Source organism: Falco rusticolus, chromosome 7 (assembly GCF_015220075.1).
Source record: "Falco rusticolus isolate bFalRus1 chromosome 7, bFalRus1.pri, whole genome shotgun sequence".
Classification (NCBI taxonomy): Eukaryota; Metazoa; Chordata; class Aves; order Falconiformes; family Falconidae; genus Falco; species Falco rusticolus.
Genome location: NC_051193.1, coordinates 30041580 through 30056314, shown reverse-complemented (window position 1 = coordinate 30056314; position 14735 = coordinate 30041580). Strand labels below are relative to the sequence as shown.

General features: G+C 40.0%; 1 protein-coding gene across 1 annotated transcript in view; it reads left to right on the top strand.

Moving 5' to 3' along the window:
* BRF1 (BRF1 RNA polymerase III transcription initiation factor subunit) overlaps positions 1 to 14735 on the top strand; it is a 175621-nt gene that overhangs the window by 7703 nt on the left and 153183 nt on the right. The window contains exon 2 of the mRNA XM_037396225.1: positions 6467 to 6547. Within this exon, the coding sequence (XP_037252122.1) occupies positions 6467 to 6547 (81 nt within the window). The remainder of the gene's footprint in view (positions 1 to 6466; positions 6548 to 14735) is intronic.

Here is a 14735-nt window from a genome sequence, read left to right as displayed (position 1 = left end):
GATGGGCAGCGTTGCTCTGTACACTGTTTTCCCTCTGGAAAGCAAGGTGAAAACTGAAGGTTAGCATAACGAAATGCAGCCTCTGCAGGCTGAGGCAACAGAACTGTGGGGTGGAGAAGAAAAGCTGGTGGAGCTAGGGGCATTTATCAACTCCAGATAAGACCTACAGGATACTTCATCCTTAAATGCATGTCATGGAAAGCCTCACTAGGAGGGTTATGGAGTAGCCTGGCCACTGAAGTGGGATCCTTGCCCCACGGGACTCACCCTGCCTTTGGGGTCTGAGGTGGGTGAGCATCACTGGTGTGTCTGTGTGAGACTGAACAGTGTGACTGTCTTGAAACAGATTTACTGTTTTATGGTTGATTGCTTGGAATTTCTTTTTTTTTTGGTGGCTTTTGGTTAAAAAATATGTAATAAACTAAATTAAAAATGCCTGTTCTTTTCTTTCAATGCTAAGCTGGCATTTGTTATTTGAGATTTATAGTAACAGATGTGAATTAGTCTTTTACCTTACTCTTACTCAGTGACTTAAGTCAGGAGATTTTAGGTCAGTCACAAATATATAGTCATAGTTGCGTGGATGGGAGGCTGCAGCGGGCATTGACAGCATTAGTCCAATTTCAGCACTGAGTCAGGACCACATATAGCTCATGGCTCTTGTACAGCATGACATAAATTAGGACCTTCATCTCCAAATGTGTATGAGTTTGCAAGATACTGATTTGAGGCTGTTGGGAAGAATGTTTCTTGCGGAAAGTTGTTAGCTTTTGCTCATAAGGAGAAAGGAAAGTTGTGAACTAGTAGCCCTTAAGACACCGAGTGTTTGTTAAAACTTCTGGTTCAGGAGGCACCACAACATTTATATTATAGGCTGCTTCAAATATTAGAGTATCAAGGAAAAGTTTCTTCCTTCTCATACAATTCTTTCATTGCAAGTAAATTATAAGCAACTTACTACAGTGACCCATTTGCACTGCCATGATTGCTGAATGTGTACTCTTAACTCTGCAGTTATTGCAGACAAATTTAATGTATCTTCTTCTTTAGTAAAGCTGTGGTATGCTCAATTTTTCAGGTGTGCCTGTGGAAGCTTACTGAAATATTTTGTATATGCTACTTTATCCTAAAAAAACTCTTTATGTTTTCACATCATAGAGCGTGAACTACATTGACCTTAAGTGCAGAACTTGACTGTAGTTTGCCTTGATATAAGTATTTCAGCCTTTTGGAGTTTGTGAAAATGGAAAGTTTCAAAAAATAAAAAAAAAGGTCAGCAAACTGGAAAGAAGAGAGGGATTAGGTACAGGGAGGAAAAAGCTTCCATAAAATTTCAGCTAAGCTTACTAGCCATTGATCTGTGCTTTTTTTTTCCTCTAGAACTTTTTAAGGTGGATAATTACTGTCACAGTGCTAGTGAGATAGTTTGGTAAAGAGGATGAGCTCTGTGTTTGTATCAGTTCTGTGTCTTTGGCTGGTCAGTTGTTACCTACAATAAAGGGTTCTTCTGTATTTTTGAATAATGCAGAAGTGGAAGGAGTGGTGGGTTTGTTTTTAATTGGTAGTTATTAATTAGTTTGCATGTAGGATGTATTGATAGGCCAAATCCTGACATAAAGTACAGTGCAGCCTCGAACAGTCCTGAAATGGGTTCCTGTAGTAATGCACACACTAAAATTGAAATGAAAGTGCTAGGTTCTGAAAAGTAAAAGTAATGTTAATGTCAGCAAAATTCCTCATACTTGTGATGCAGATTTCTAGATAGCACTAATTCACTGATAACTTTAAATTATGTAGAGTGGCCATGATGTAATTTGCAACACAGAAGAAAGTATGGGTATGCTGGATTTGCAGACTTTTTGGGAAATCCTGAAGAACATTTACCTGTTTTAGTGTATGCTAGGTTTTCTTATTAAAAAAAAAATCTATAATCATGCTGTGTTGGGAAGGAAGAGGGGAAACTTGCATCTACTTAATGCAAAAAATAATAATCTGCTATACATTTTAGTGAGAGGGACTGAATCCATTTTTGCTTCTGTAATCCTCCAGGTGGCAATCCTGTGTCAGCTAAGCGTATCGTGGATTTTTTCTGGCATTGAGTCGTTTATATGCTGTCCTCGTGATGGCAACAAATGCTTGATTGAAGTGCTGCAGAATGTACCGCTGTCAGTTGTGAAAATGCTGAATTGAGCACGTAACTTGGATGCAGACTGGTTTCATAGAATTGTGCAGCCCTAAACTCGGGTGTGGTAGACGCAAGAGTATATTTATCTCTTTGGTTGGTAGTTATGAAAATAAGGCCATAGCTAGCTAGCTATGGTGGAGTTGATAAAAAGTTTGTGTAAGTTTATTCACCAGTACCATTTCAGCAGGCTGGGGTGTGTGCAGATCTGTTAACTTCCCTGTAAAAATGACTGAGAAAAGAATTATTTCAGTTACAGACTTCAGTAGTTTTGTGCGTTCAGAAAACTTTAAACACATCATTTTGCTTTTGTAGGCATGAATTGTAATGGGGACATTTACTTAATCTCCTTGTGACTTTCATAGTCTAACTTAAGTAGGAAGCTCATTTTTTTCCTCTTAGATTATCTAGTCTACCCTGACTATGAAACCGTTGGTGTTACATAATCTGCATTCTTTATCAGACTCGGATTTTATGCTTGGTCTGTAAATACGTGGGGTTTAAATTGGAGAGTTTTCTCCTACATTGTCCTGAAGAAAGGGCTGGTTTTGATTTCACAGGCAAGGATTTTGGTAGGATCAGTCCTGTCAAATAGATACGCTTCAGTTCAACGTGCAAGCAGCTTCATTCCCTGTCTTTACTTCCTCATTTATGTAGAGGAGACAAAATCCGTCATGATGGGACTGAATCTGTTTCTTCTCCAGGTGTTGAATCTGAAACTCAGCATGTCACTAGCTCTCAGAAAAATGCCCTTTAAGCTGCAGATGCCCGAGTGACTGCCCTTTGCCTCTTCTGTGTGGAGGGATGTGATACGTGCTGTTCCTGCTAGCTGTCGGTTTTTTTGTTGCTGTTCAAGGTTACCACAGACTTCAAGCTTTGCTTGCTCCATTTACTGCTTGAGGAATGTTTTTGTAGAGAAGCAGTGATGTGACTCCCTTCGTTAGTGAGTTGTTAGAGCAAAACAAATAGCCCAGGTGCCTGGGTCTGACCCTGCACACAGCAGCTGTGCCTCCAACTGCTGCAAGGAGCAGATGTGGGGATGGCTGCTCTTGACTGCTTGTGGGATGGGCGCTGTAGTTCAGCACTCAAGTAATGTGGAGTTATAGGCTGGGTCTGGACCTGTGTAAGCTTTGACCAAGTATCGTAAAATTCATAGGCATATGATGTCTTGCGTCTTCAGTTCCTTTCTTCTGGTGTCTCAGGACACTGCCCTACTTGAGGGGACCACAAAAAAAAAAAAGGAAAAAAAAAAAAAAAAGAAAGGTTGCTTCTGAGCTGTCTAACATATCTCTCCACACCTTCTGTGGTCCAAAATTTAATGTAAATGTCCAGAGAGGAGTCTTCAGTTATGCAAAGCTGAGAATCTGAGTTTGTCATCTACTGATTATTTTTAGAAACTCCGTACCTTGGGAGGCGCTGCCTCATGAAGGTATTTGAGTTGGCTTAGGGAAATGTTAGTGTTAATGTTGAAGATTTGACAGTCAGTCCTTGAAGACATCAAATACTTCTCGGATATATTTTTGTATATCTTGAAAGCTGAATGTGGAAAACCAAAAGCCTATTTAATTCACTTTCGAAGTTTTAGAGGAGGAAAAATGGAAAAGGTCAAGAAATGTAAAAATTTCAGTTAAGCTGGGATGTTAATTTGGTTGTGCCTAGCAATTGCTGTTCCTTTCCTTTGTACTTTTTAAATGACTAGCTTTGTAGGGATTTTTGTCTTTAAATGAATTTGATGGTTTTATTTTTTTTAAGAGTTTATCTTTTTATTACCCAGCTGAACAGTTACGTTAATGAGTTTGGTTTGCATTCTGCTTGTAAAGATTAAAGCTGGTGAGACTTCATAGTCAATGGCAACGTTAGTTTGCAGTTCTGAGGGTCTTAAGTGCTCAACAAACTAGTATTCTGTCAGTTTTCAAAGCCAAACGCTAATTAGAGATGTACAGTCTTTCCAGTTAACTCGCTGAGAAATGGGCACATCAATTCTGATAGCAGAGTTTGTCTTTCAGATAGCTCTGCTAGTATCTGCTGTAGCTTGGAAAGAAATAACTTTTATGTACAATGTTGTATCTTGGTATCTAATGAAAAAGAATCTTAAAGAACTAAACCACTGAAATATCAGCTTAATTTTATTTTGTTGCTTTTTTTATTCTAGCTTCTGAGCTAGTTAAATTATTTTGTTAATAGTAGTGTTTATCACTACTGTAATATTGTTTTTGTGCAAGCTTTTTAGTAGTGACAGGGAAACCTATAAAAGAGTACTGTAGTTTTGACAGAGATCCAATAAAACTCAGTATTTTGGTGTATTCAGAGTTAGAGGGGACTGAAAAGTGGAGCCTTTGTGCACAGGAAGGGGACTGGTCCCTTGGATCCAAGTGCTGGATGAGCCTGCTCCAGCCTGCCCTGCTGTTTGGTCCTGCTCTTGCCCTGCAGTTTATGGCCTCCTCCGCTGTACTGATGCTTGAGCCTGCGCTCTCCAGCTGCAAATCAGACAAGTGAGGTAGCCTGTGGTAAAGCAAACCTTAAAACAACAAAAAATGGAGGGTAAGAGACAGAATTTCTGAAGGTAGATTTGCTACTGAAGGAAAGGAACATAAAACTGTTGCCACTGTTGATACTGGTTTTTTTGCCAGGTAAACCATTCTTATTAAATGTATTCCAAAAATGTTTTGTGTGCTAGGGTAGTTCAGTAACCTCTCTCTGTTTTGCTTCATTGGTTTGTTTTAGAACCTATAAGAATGGCAAGCAGCCATTGTTGTCTGTAGTGGTCTGGAGCAAATACAGAGTTGGGAGACATACCCAGTGAGGAGGTCACTATAGAGTGTTTTTCATTTCTAATTAGGGTGTTGAACTGAAGTGCTTAAGCTGTAGGGCATTTCTGTGAGAGCTTCTGATTATTGTTTGTTGAAATGATCTGCTAATGAAGTGAAGGTGAAGTCAGTTTCTGTTGTGGATAGTGCTGGAAACCCAATTCAGAGTTTGGATGGAAAATCAAGCTTTGAAGGCTTATAGTCAGTAATTCTGCAGGAGTATTAGCTTTTTGGTTTATTTTTTTTTCCTCAGCATAGACGTACATTAAAGGCAGCTGAGAGGAGATTAGCTAAGGAAGTCTGGTAAAAGGGAAAATTTAGGTCACAGTTTCTCATCACTTGTACCTGCTATGGAAGTATTTATTCAGGTGTGTGGGAGAAATACCCTGAATGGCTTTCAAGTGACATTTTTTTTTCTATCTCAAAGTCATTCTAGTTTGTTCCAGAGAACTGGTGTAAGATGGGAAAACATACCTACAAGAACTTGAGGGAAAAACTGTGGGCATCATAGGAACAAGATGACTCTGACTTTTTTCCTATTCTGAAGAGCAGACTACTTGAATTAAGTAGAAGTCCTTACTAACAAATTACTTCTTTTTAATACTGTGCAATATAGCTTTTTGATCGCACTTGTTGTTAAGCTGATAGATTTGAATATCCTGCTTGAGATAGCCTGATTGTTTTTAAAAAAAATCCTTGCTTCAGTGGGAGACTATTTCTGTCCGTGGTAGTTTAATTCCCTGTTCTGCAAGATTGGTTTCTGTGAGTAGTTCCATTGACTCCCGGTGGACTTTGCATTCAGGCTTCTCAGCACTGGCACAGATGCATAAACCAGCCTCTAGTTTATGCTAATTTACAACTCGGGCTTGTTTTAGTCTCCAGCCTTTCAGGATATAGAAGCAGCAGTTCCAGCTTTGCAGTTTTTGTAGCCTAAGTGTCGCTCTGTGTGCCTAATGTTAAACTGAAGTTATCTGAAAGTAAGCGTTAGGTCTGTAGTAGCCAACACAGTCACTATTGAGTGCTAAAGGTGTTTTATATCCTGTAGTGCCAGTAATTAGCTATTAAAATTCTGTATTGAATATTCTTCAGACAAAAAATATTAACTACGCAATTGTTTCATCATTTACTTTAAGAAATATTTTACAATATTGACTTTAATGTTCTGCCTGAAATAGGGCTTTCAACATTTTTGTACTTTTCTTTGGAGCTGAGATTGGGTGGACTTATGGAGCCATGTAATTCCTATGGTATCCCACAGAAGAAATAAACTGCACAGGATTTACATTCAGTATCTTAAACCCTTCAAGCACTTCTGTTGCCCTTCTTAATGTAATTTGACATATTGTAAATTATACAGATATTGAATATAGTGGCACAGTAACTTTCCTTGTAATATTGTAATTCATTTATTGCATTTGACATGTCTGAGTTTTTCGTTTTTCTTTTTTTTTTTTTTTTTTTTTTCTCCCTCTAATAGGTGCAGGCAAAACACCAACTTTAGGAGGAGGATTCCATGCCAACCTGGGAAAGGAGTCACGAGCGCAAACTCTACAGAATGGTACTTGCAAGCTCTAGTCTTGTTGATATGGCGGGTTTTTTTTATTATTATTATTAATGTGGTTGATTACAATTAATTTCTAGTTCTGAATGTGACCTCAAAACCTTGGCAGGCCACTTGTTATTCAGTAGACCAGTCTGACTAGCGCTGATTTTACATTGTGCTCTCGTTTGGTTGTTATACCTGATTTATGAGGTCAGGTAGCTGGCTGACAAAGGGTAATGGCACCTGACAGTACTATCGTCGTTTAAAAGGACTTTTTCAAGGTTGACGTGCCCATTGCACCTTTTTATTATCTGTTAACCTATTGTGGCGTTTTATTTTATAAGTTTTCAGGGTTCTTGAAATGCTTTATGCATGTTTATTTTGAAGTATAATTGTTCAAATGCTTTTGGTTTTATGCAGTGTAAGTGTGAGAATGCATGTATTTATGCACACTTAATAGTAATTGTGCTTCATATGTGACGAATGTGGTGGGGGGATGGAAAAAAGTATTCAAATGATACTTAAATAAATACTCTCATTACATATTATACATTTTAATTGAGATCTACATAATATACGCTCTTTACAGAGAGTGAATAAAACCTGCTTTTATTCCAGAAACAGAATGGTTTTCCAGTTCCAATTGCTGTTAACTTATATCAATGGGCAGGAGTTGTCATTTTATTTTTTTTTGCTAATTAATACTCTTGTCTCATGACTGCTGGAGATGACAGCTGATGGACTGTCATATCAAAGACTCGGAAGCTGACATGTAATTAACTAAGGGACATAGATGGGTTTTACTGATATGGTGCTCATTGTGGGGGGGGGGGAGGATATTTTAGATATTTTCCTAAATTAAAGTCTTACACTTGCAACTTAAATGCAGAAAATCTTACCTGGTATTATGCCTGTATAGGTATACAAAGGATAAGATTGATCTGATGATATATCTCCATAGGTATAGAAAGGTTAAGATTACCTTATTGAAATATAACCAGAGTGCTTTACTCAGCATTATTCAGCTAATTTATATACAGAGTGTTTTATTCAGCTGTTTGTACTGAACAGTAATGAGCTGTGCTTTTTTGGCAGAGTAAAGCTTGTGCTTTGTGTGAGCTAGTTTCAGTGTCAGGTCCAAAGTTACTATCTTACAAGTTTCAAAAATGTCTGGATAAAGTGTAACCTTTGTAAGTGAAATAAAACCACTAGAATGCCTTTTGCAGTCAGTGAAGTTTGTCTTTGGATGAACGCACTTCTAAACAAAACTGTAATTTTAGATGGGTGTTTTCAAAATAAATTGGCATGTTGTGCCTAAGGACTGCCCAGTTCCTTGTCTTTAGCTGTAGAAAAGTAAAGTGCTGAGGGGAGAAAATCCTGATCTGTTGCTTGAGTGTTGTTGGAGTGTTTGAATCCTTCAGAGCCCCTTTTGGTTATGCTGAAGGATAATCACAAGACATTGTAGATGTTTTTCTGGGGTCCAAACATGGCTTCTTTCTTGGATGAGTGTTTGCTGGGGCATATTTTTGAGCATCATCCTTCCCCACAGCTTTTGTGCGTGGGGGGGCCCCCCAATCATACGCAGTGATTCTGACTTGGCTAAAGTCTATCTGTATTATATACAAGAAATTGTAGTTGTTTTGAATGAAATTATCTCCCAGACAGTTTTGAAATGGGAAAATAATTTGTCTTTTCACCTATACCTGTCTGAGGCTTTTTACAGGTTCTCTCTCTCTCTTTCTTTTGTTTTGTTGCTATCCTTTATATAAAGAAAAGTATTTGGTCTTTGATTTCTGTAACCAACCTGCATTTGTCATGCTGCCAATCTGTCTCTGGGAAAGTTCTTTTCAATGAGCTAAGTGATGTTCTTGCTCAGTCCCAAGCATGACAACAGCAGCTGATATTTCAGGTGGAGCAATTGGTGTTTGAAAGGCTTTTCTTTCTGCTGCAGTATAATGAGCTAGTTGTCTGCTGCATTTAATCACACTTCTAGCTTTACATAGTTTTTAATTGCAAATTGAGCTATGGCAGTGAACTTAGAAAATCTCACCCTGTCACTGTGTGCCCATGATAATGGCTTTTTTGGGTGAAATTATATTAATATCCATTGTGCTTAGACTTGAAAGTGTAACAAGGTAAACATACTTACTGTATATAATTTAAAATAAAAGCATGAGATTGTTCATTGAATGAAACTGAAGTACGTAGTAAACTATATTAAAAATGAACAGTTATCCTTGGAGTGCTATGCTTTCTGCTCAGAAAAAGGCTGAGCTGCTTATTTATTTGCTGGTACTACTATGTTTGTATTTCCAAAGTTAACTGAGTTGCAAATGAACTGCTGAAATTAGCTCCTGTTCAGATGCTGGCGCAGTGCAGCCTGTGAGCACGCTTCAGGAGGCCTATTCCTGCAACTTGCTGATAGCTCTTACGTCAAGGCTGTGGGCTACCTTCAGTTGTGTAAGCACATGATTTTTTTCTTCTGTATGGTGCTCTATACAAGCTGTTGCCAAAGGGAAGATCCAGGCTCTGGGAAGTACGGATGGGTGGCGGAGCTCGGATTGCTCTGGAGGTTGTCCCCAGTGTACTGGAGAGCAGCTGAGAGCGTGCGTGTGTGTGGTCTGAGAGTGCTGGCAGGTCTTGCACTGTGCCTGGTCTGCTTGCCAGCAACCTGCAGGCTTGACATGATGTGGAGAAAAGTCCAGCAAAGGCAGCAGGGACTTGCTGTTGGTTTTGTTGTGGTTTTTTTTTTTTTTTTTTTAAAAAAAACAACCACCAACCAACAACATCCCCCTGCTTTCCCTTCCCTCCCCCACTTAGTTTGGGCCAAATTTTTCCCTTCCCTCCCCCACTTAGTTTGGGCCAAATTCTTCCTTGCTGTAATGTCTGTCTCTTCAGGGAAGGTGAAAGGGAGGTGATCTGGGCTCACTGTCTCTTGCTTAACCACAGCAGAGCAGCTGGGGTTGGCTGAATGCATGATGCTGCTATTTTTTGAGGCTTGTAATGAAAGGATATTTAGAATTAGATGAAAAAGTTTTCCATTAGAATACCTAAGGTAAAAAATTCATGATTTTTTTTTTCTTTTCCTCCATTTTAAAGTGAAGAAATGCAGAAGTAAAATGTTCCAACTGCTCGGCAGTTCTGGACTAGTCTACCAAAAAATATTTTGTGCATTAGTGTTTATATATACATACACACACCCCCTAAATAGAGCCCTGGGAAAACTGGAGGTTTTATAGTTTCCAGGTTTGTGCAAGAATGTCTAATTCACAGAACTAATCTCCCTTATCACACATGCCTTTGCTGTATGTTTCTTCACTATTTATGATGTGGTGGTGCATGGCAGTTCATCATCTCTGCCTTTCTTTGCTAAACCAGCTGATGTTTGTGAACGTTCATTTGTGAATTGGCTGCTTATAAAAACTGGAATCTTGTTTACACTTGCTAAAATATTTATGCAGGAAAGGCCTAATACTGTTGTATTTGATTTTCAGTTTGGTTTTTGGTGTGAAGTACTGTGCTAGCTGAGCGTGCTAAGCTCCGCAAGTTCAACCACCTCAGGTCCACAAAACGCTTTGTATCTGTTCATATAAAGCTCATTTCTGTAGTGAAAACCTGCACATCTATGAGATGATGTGAAGAGGTGATTCAGCATTGTTTTAAAGGATTTGACAGAATAACCAAACAGTACTGTTTTTGTGAGAGACAAGAATTGGGAATAAAATACTAGCTCAGAGAGGGGGGACCCTTTGGCAAGAATTCCTCCCTGTGTTGTCTGCACCTCTTCAAATTGCTGCAGTACTGCCTAACTTTTATGGTTACTTACAGGGCTGAAATGCAGAGTTCTGTCTCTTTAAATCTCATTTTACAGCTCTGTGCTGCATTACATAATCTCTCTAAATAGCTGGTTTATTCTTGTTTCCTTGTAGGCAATCTGCTCTCACTATATCCATGTCAAAGTCGTAGTTACAAGGGAGTTGTTCTTGACTTGGAGCTCTGATACTTTCAATAGTCTTCAGTGGCCAAAAAGAAAAGGGAGAGGGGAAGGAAGGTCAATGGCATGATTATAACTTGAAAGCTTCAGTTGCAGATATTCAAATTTGGTTTAAACTAAGTTTGAAAATTGCAGCTGCAGCTAGCTTAATCCAATTTCTGAACTGTTGTGCTGTGTTTTTAATGATTTCTTTACATGAGTGTGTGTTTTTCCTCAGTCCTCTTAAATACCAAAAAGTAGCTAACAGCATTTTGATGCTAAATGGAAAGGTATTTCTGAAGATATACTTTAATGCATTTTTGACTGTTAAAATTCAGCAATTAGTTTAAATGTTTTAACCTTTGTTGTCATCACTAGTTTCATAGCTGGTTTATTACAAGTGGTTATGGAGGAGGGCTCTCTCTACCTCCTGCCAGAACTACGGCATGAATTAGATAAGGACAACATACTACATGTGTGAAGAACAGAAGTACCCAAAGAAGAGGAACAGAGAACACTATTTAACAAAACTAAAATAATGAGAGAGGAGAGGATGGTAGAATTCTAGGATGGTTTAGATTGCAAAGGACCTCCAGAGGTCTATAAAGTGGTGGCTTTGAAGTTGCATTAAGCTGCTTGGGGCATAGTGCAGCTGAGCTTTGGGTATCCTGAAGGAAGGATATGATACAGTCTCCCTGGACAACCTGCTTTCTAATGTTTGACGACCTTCACAGTGAAGAATTTTTTCCTTGTATCTGTCAGAACTTACTTTGATAGAATGTGACTCTTGCTTCTTGTCCTTTTGCTGTGCATCTCTGACAATTCTGGCTCCATCTTCTTTATAATCTTCTGCTGAGTAGCTGCTGAAAACACCAATGAGACCTCCCCCTTAGCTTTCTTATCATAAGACTGAGCAAATTCAGGTTTTGGCCTCATGCCATGTGCTTCAGTTTCCTAATCATCTTAGTGGCTCTCTGCTGGACTTGCTCCAATATGTCAATGCCTTGTCTTGTGCAGAGCAGTCCTGGACTGGACAAAGTACTCTAAATACAATATCACAAGTGCTGAAGAGGGGATAATAATCACTTCCCTTGACCTGCGGGCTACAGTCTTAATAATGCAGCTCTAGGATGCAGTTAGCCTTTGTCACTGCAACTGGATGCTGCCGAGTCATGTTCGTCTTTTTGTCCATGAGGAATCTAGATCCCTTTCTGCAAAGCTATTCCCTTGCCAAGCAGCCTGTATTGTTGCCCTGCAGTTGTTCTGTCCCAGGTGCAAAAAATAAAAAACTGCGTTTGTTTTGTTGAACTTCATGAGGTTTCTGTCAGCTCATTTCTGCAGTGTCTTAAGATTCCTCTGAATAGCAGCTCTTCCCGTCAGTGTATTGACCGCTGTCCCAGTGTGATGTCTGCAGGCTGGAAGAGGGAACCTCCTGTCCCACTGTCCATGTTGTTAATGGAGGCATTAATCAGTGTTGACCTCAGTATCAATCCCACTCATAAGTCTGATGGTTGAAGTGCTGACCGTTACCCTTTGAACCTGGCCAACTTTTCACCCAACTTGTAGTTCATCTGTCTAGTGTGTATCTCCTCGGCTTGGCTGCCAGGGAGAATGATGAAATGGGATGAGAGAGGAGCAGTGGTTGCTGTTTACCTTGACAGCAGTGTGGCTTTTATTGCAGTCAGGCACAATCTGCCCTCATTAAATCTGTGCTGGCAGTTCCTGGTAACCTTCTTACCCTTTGTGTGTCTGGAAATGGTTTCCAGGTAGATTTGTTCCATAGCCTTCCATCAGGCTGAGGGAAGGTTGACTCACCTCTAGTGTCCTACTTTCCCCTCTGGAAGAAAAGCCTTATGCTTGCCACCTTCTAGTCGTAGAGTACTTTCCCCGATTCCTACAACTTTTTAAAGATGGCAAAGATGCCTTTTTTTCCTAGCTCCCTTAGCATCCTCAGATGTATCCCATCCAGTCTAATTGACTTAGGTATGTAGATTTTGCTTAAGTGAGCCCTTCTCTACCATGGGAAATGTTTCATTTCCTCCAAACTCACATAGAGACCCGAGACACCTGAAAACAGGCACTGCAACAGAAGACCAAGGAGACTCATGAGCTGCTATAGAACCAAGCTGTCATACACCCTGCCTGCTCAACTTCCAGCACATCAGCGTAGAGCGTCCTTGTACTTTGGAAAGACTGTATTTGGAGACTGGACAGTCCTCCTGGCCCCTTTGGCCTCCATGGCTGTACCTCAAGGGGTCCTGCTTACCACCTCTCTGAACAAACTGAAGCCTGCCTTCTGAAATCCAGTGTTATAATTATGCTACCCATCTTCCTCACACCCCTCAAGATCTTAAACTTTCCTCATCTTAGGGTTGCTATAAGCGAGCCTGCCATTAAACTTTACATTCTCCACCACTGATTCATTTCTAGAGAACGGTAGGTGTATCACAGTGCTTCTCCTACTTGACCTGTTCCTGACATGCTCTAGAAGGCCACTGCATTGCTTGTTCCCCCGCTATGCTTCCCTTCCAGCAGATGCTGGGGTGGTTCACCATGAGAACCAGGACATTTTCCTGTTGTCTAAAGAAGCTTCATCTTCAATATAAGATTGTCTGTAGCAGGTGCTCATGACAGTGTTTCCTTTGGTCTTGCCTCTCATCCAGACCTATTAACTCTTTACTGGCCTGTCACTTGTTTTTCAGCAGAGCTTCCCCTGTGACCTTTTCTGTTTGGCCTTCTTGTGGACCCTGTAACTATCCATGTCATGATCCCAGTCACGTGAGCTGTTCCACCACAGATTTTTCACCTCCCTGTGAATTCGTAGTTTTGCAGCTGTCCGTCCACTGAATTCTTTGATTGTTTCCTTTGCTGGATGCAATGTTTTCTTTGACTTTTCCTCCTGTATCAGCTCCTGTCTCTAGTTTTGGTTTCAATAATGAAACTTCTAGTCTAGTCTCTCTGCTGTTGTCATGTCCTTGCTTTTATTTCTGTTGAGATGGAAGCTAATCTTAATCCTTTCATCTCCGCCTTCAGTTAGTACCCCACTGGGGTTTCTTGTCTTGTCTTTTAAACCAACCAGTGCTTAAAATTTTCCTCTTCTGTTTTTTTCTTGTATCCTCCTAAATTTCTTTAGTCAGTAAGGCTTTGAAAGACTACTTCTTCTAGCCAGACCATTGCTTCAGTTTTACCCACTTTGATCTGTCTACTTAAGAGTCCTTTGTTGTCATTAGCAATTTGTCTCATTCATTTCCTTCATCTTTCCATTTGATGTGTTCACTTTCTCCATTTCTCCTTGAGGAAGGGTAAGGGGCATCTTCCCCTTTTCATTTGGGATGATAGTCCATGGTTTTTTGTGTGTGGGTGTATTTTGGTGGTTTTTTTGGTTGGTTAGTTGTTTCAAGTGCAACATTTTCCTTTGGTAAACTTCTTCATTCTCAGCATACCTGTTCCATCTAGTCCCATGTTATGGCTTCAGCTTGAGTGGCAAACAAAGTTTAGATGTCTGTGTGAGCTCATAGTCCTGAACTACTTTCAGGGTCTCAGCACAGAGGCAGACAGACTTAGGGTGTGATTAATTTTATCGGAAGGGAAGTCAAATGACTCATTCTCTTAAGCGTCTGTTTCTCTTCCTCAATGAAAGGAAGTCTAGATTGACTAAGCTCAGATGCTCATCTCTGAAGATAAGGGTGATGGATTTAAGGCTTTTGGTTTTGTTTGTGTATCCCCTGTTGACACAGACTTAACATGGCCAAAACTGAACTACTGAATTGCATCTCACTGCTCTGCTCTTTTGCGTGTTAACAAGTTCAGTCTTCCTCCTTTTGAGGCCACTTGCAGCTTTCCCTTCTCCTGTTTTGTAGATCCATCTTTTCCAGCATCTGCTAAAATGTGGATGTGTCCTAGCTGTGACACTCACGTATTTATTTCTTGCACAAGTGTCTCGTGACTTTCATTGCTCTTCCTTTCTGATCAGAACAGCTCCAGAGCCAGGAAGACAGAAAAGTTGTGACCCAGGATGTTAAATCTTTGGTAGCTTAATGTCTTCATCACAGAATTTTTAAAAGGAATGGTATTTTCCCAACCTGTTTGCCCTTTCATGTCTGTGATCACTGTTACTTGCCACGTAACAGTTCAACAGAAAACTTTCCTGGTGTTAGTGTGCGTGTTCCAGCTTCCTGGACCTCTGTGCTTCTGAGGCTTGCTTGAGTGTCAGTAGGTATGGGCTTTCCT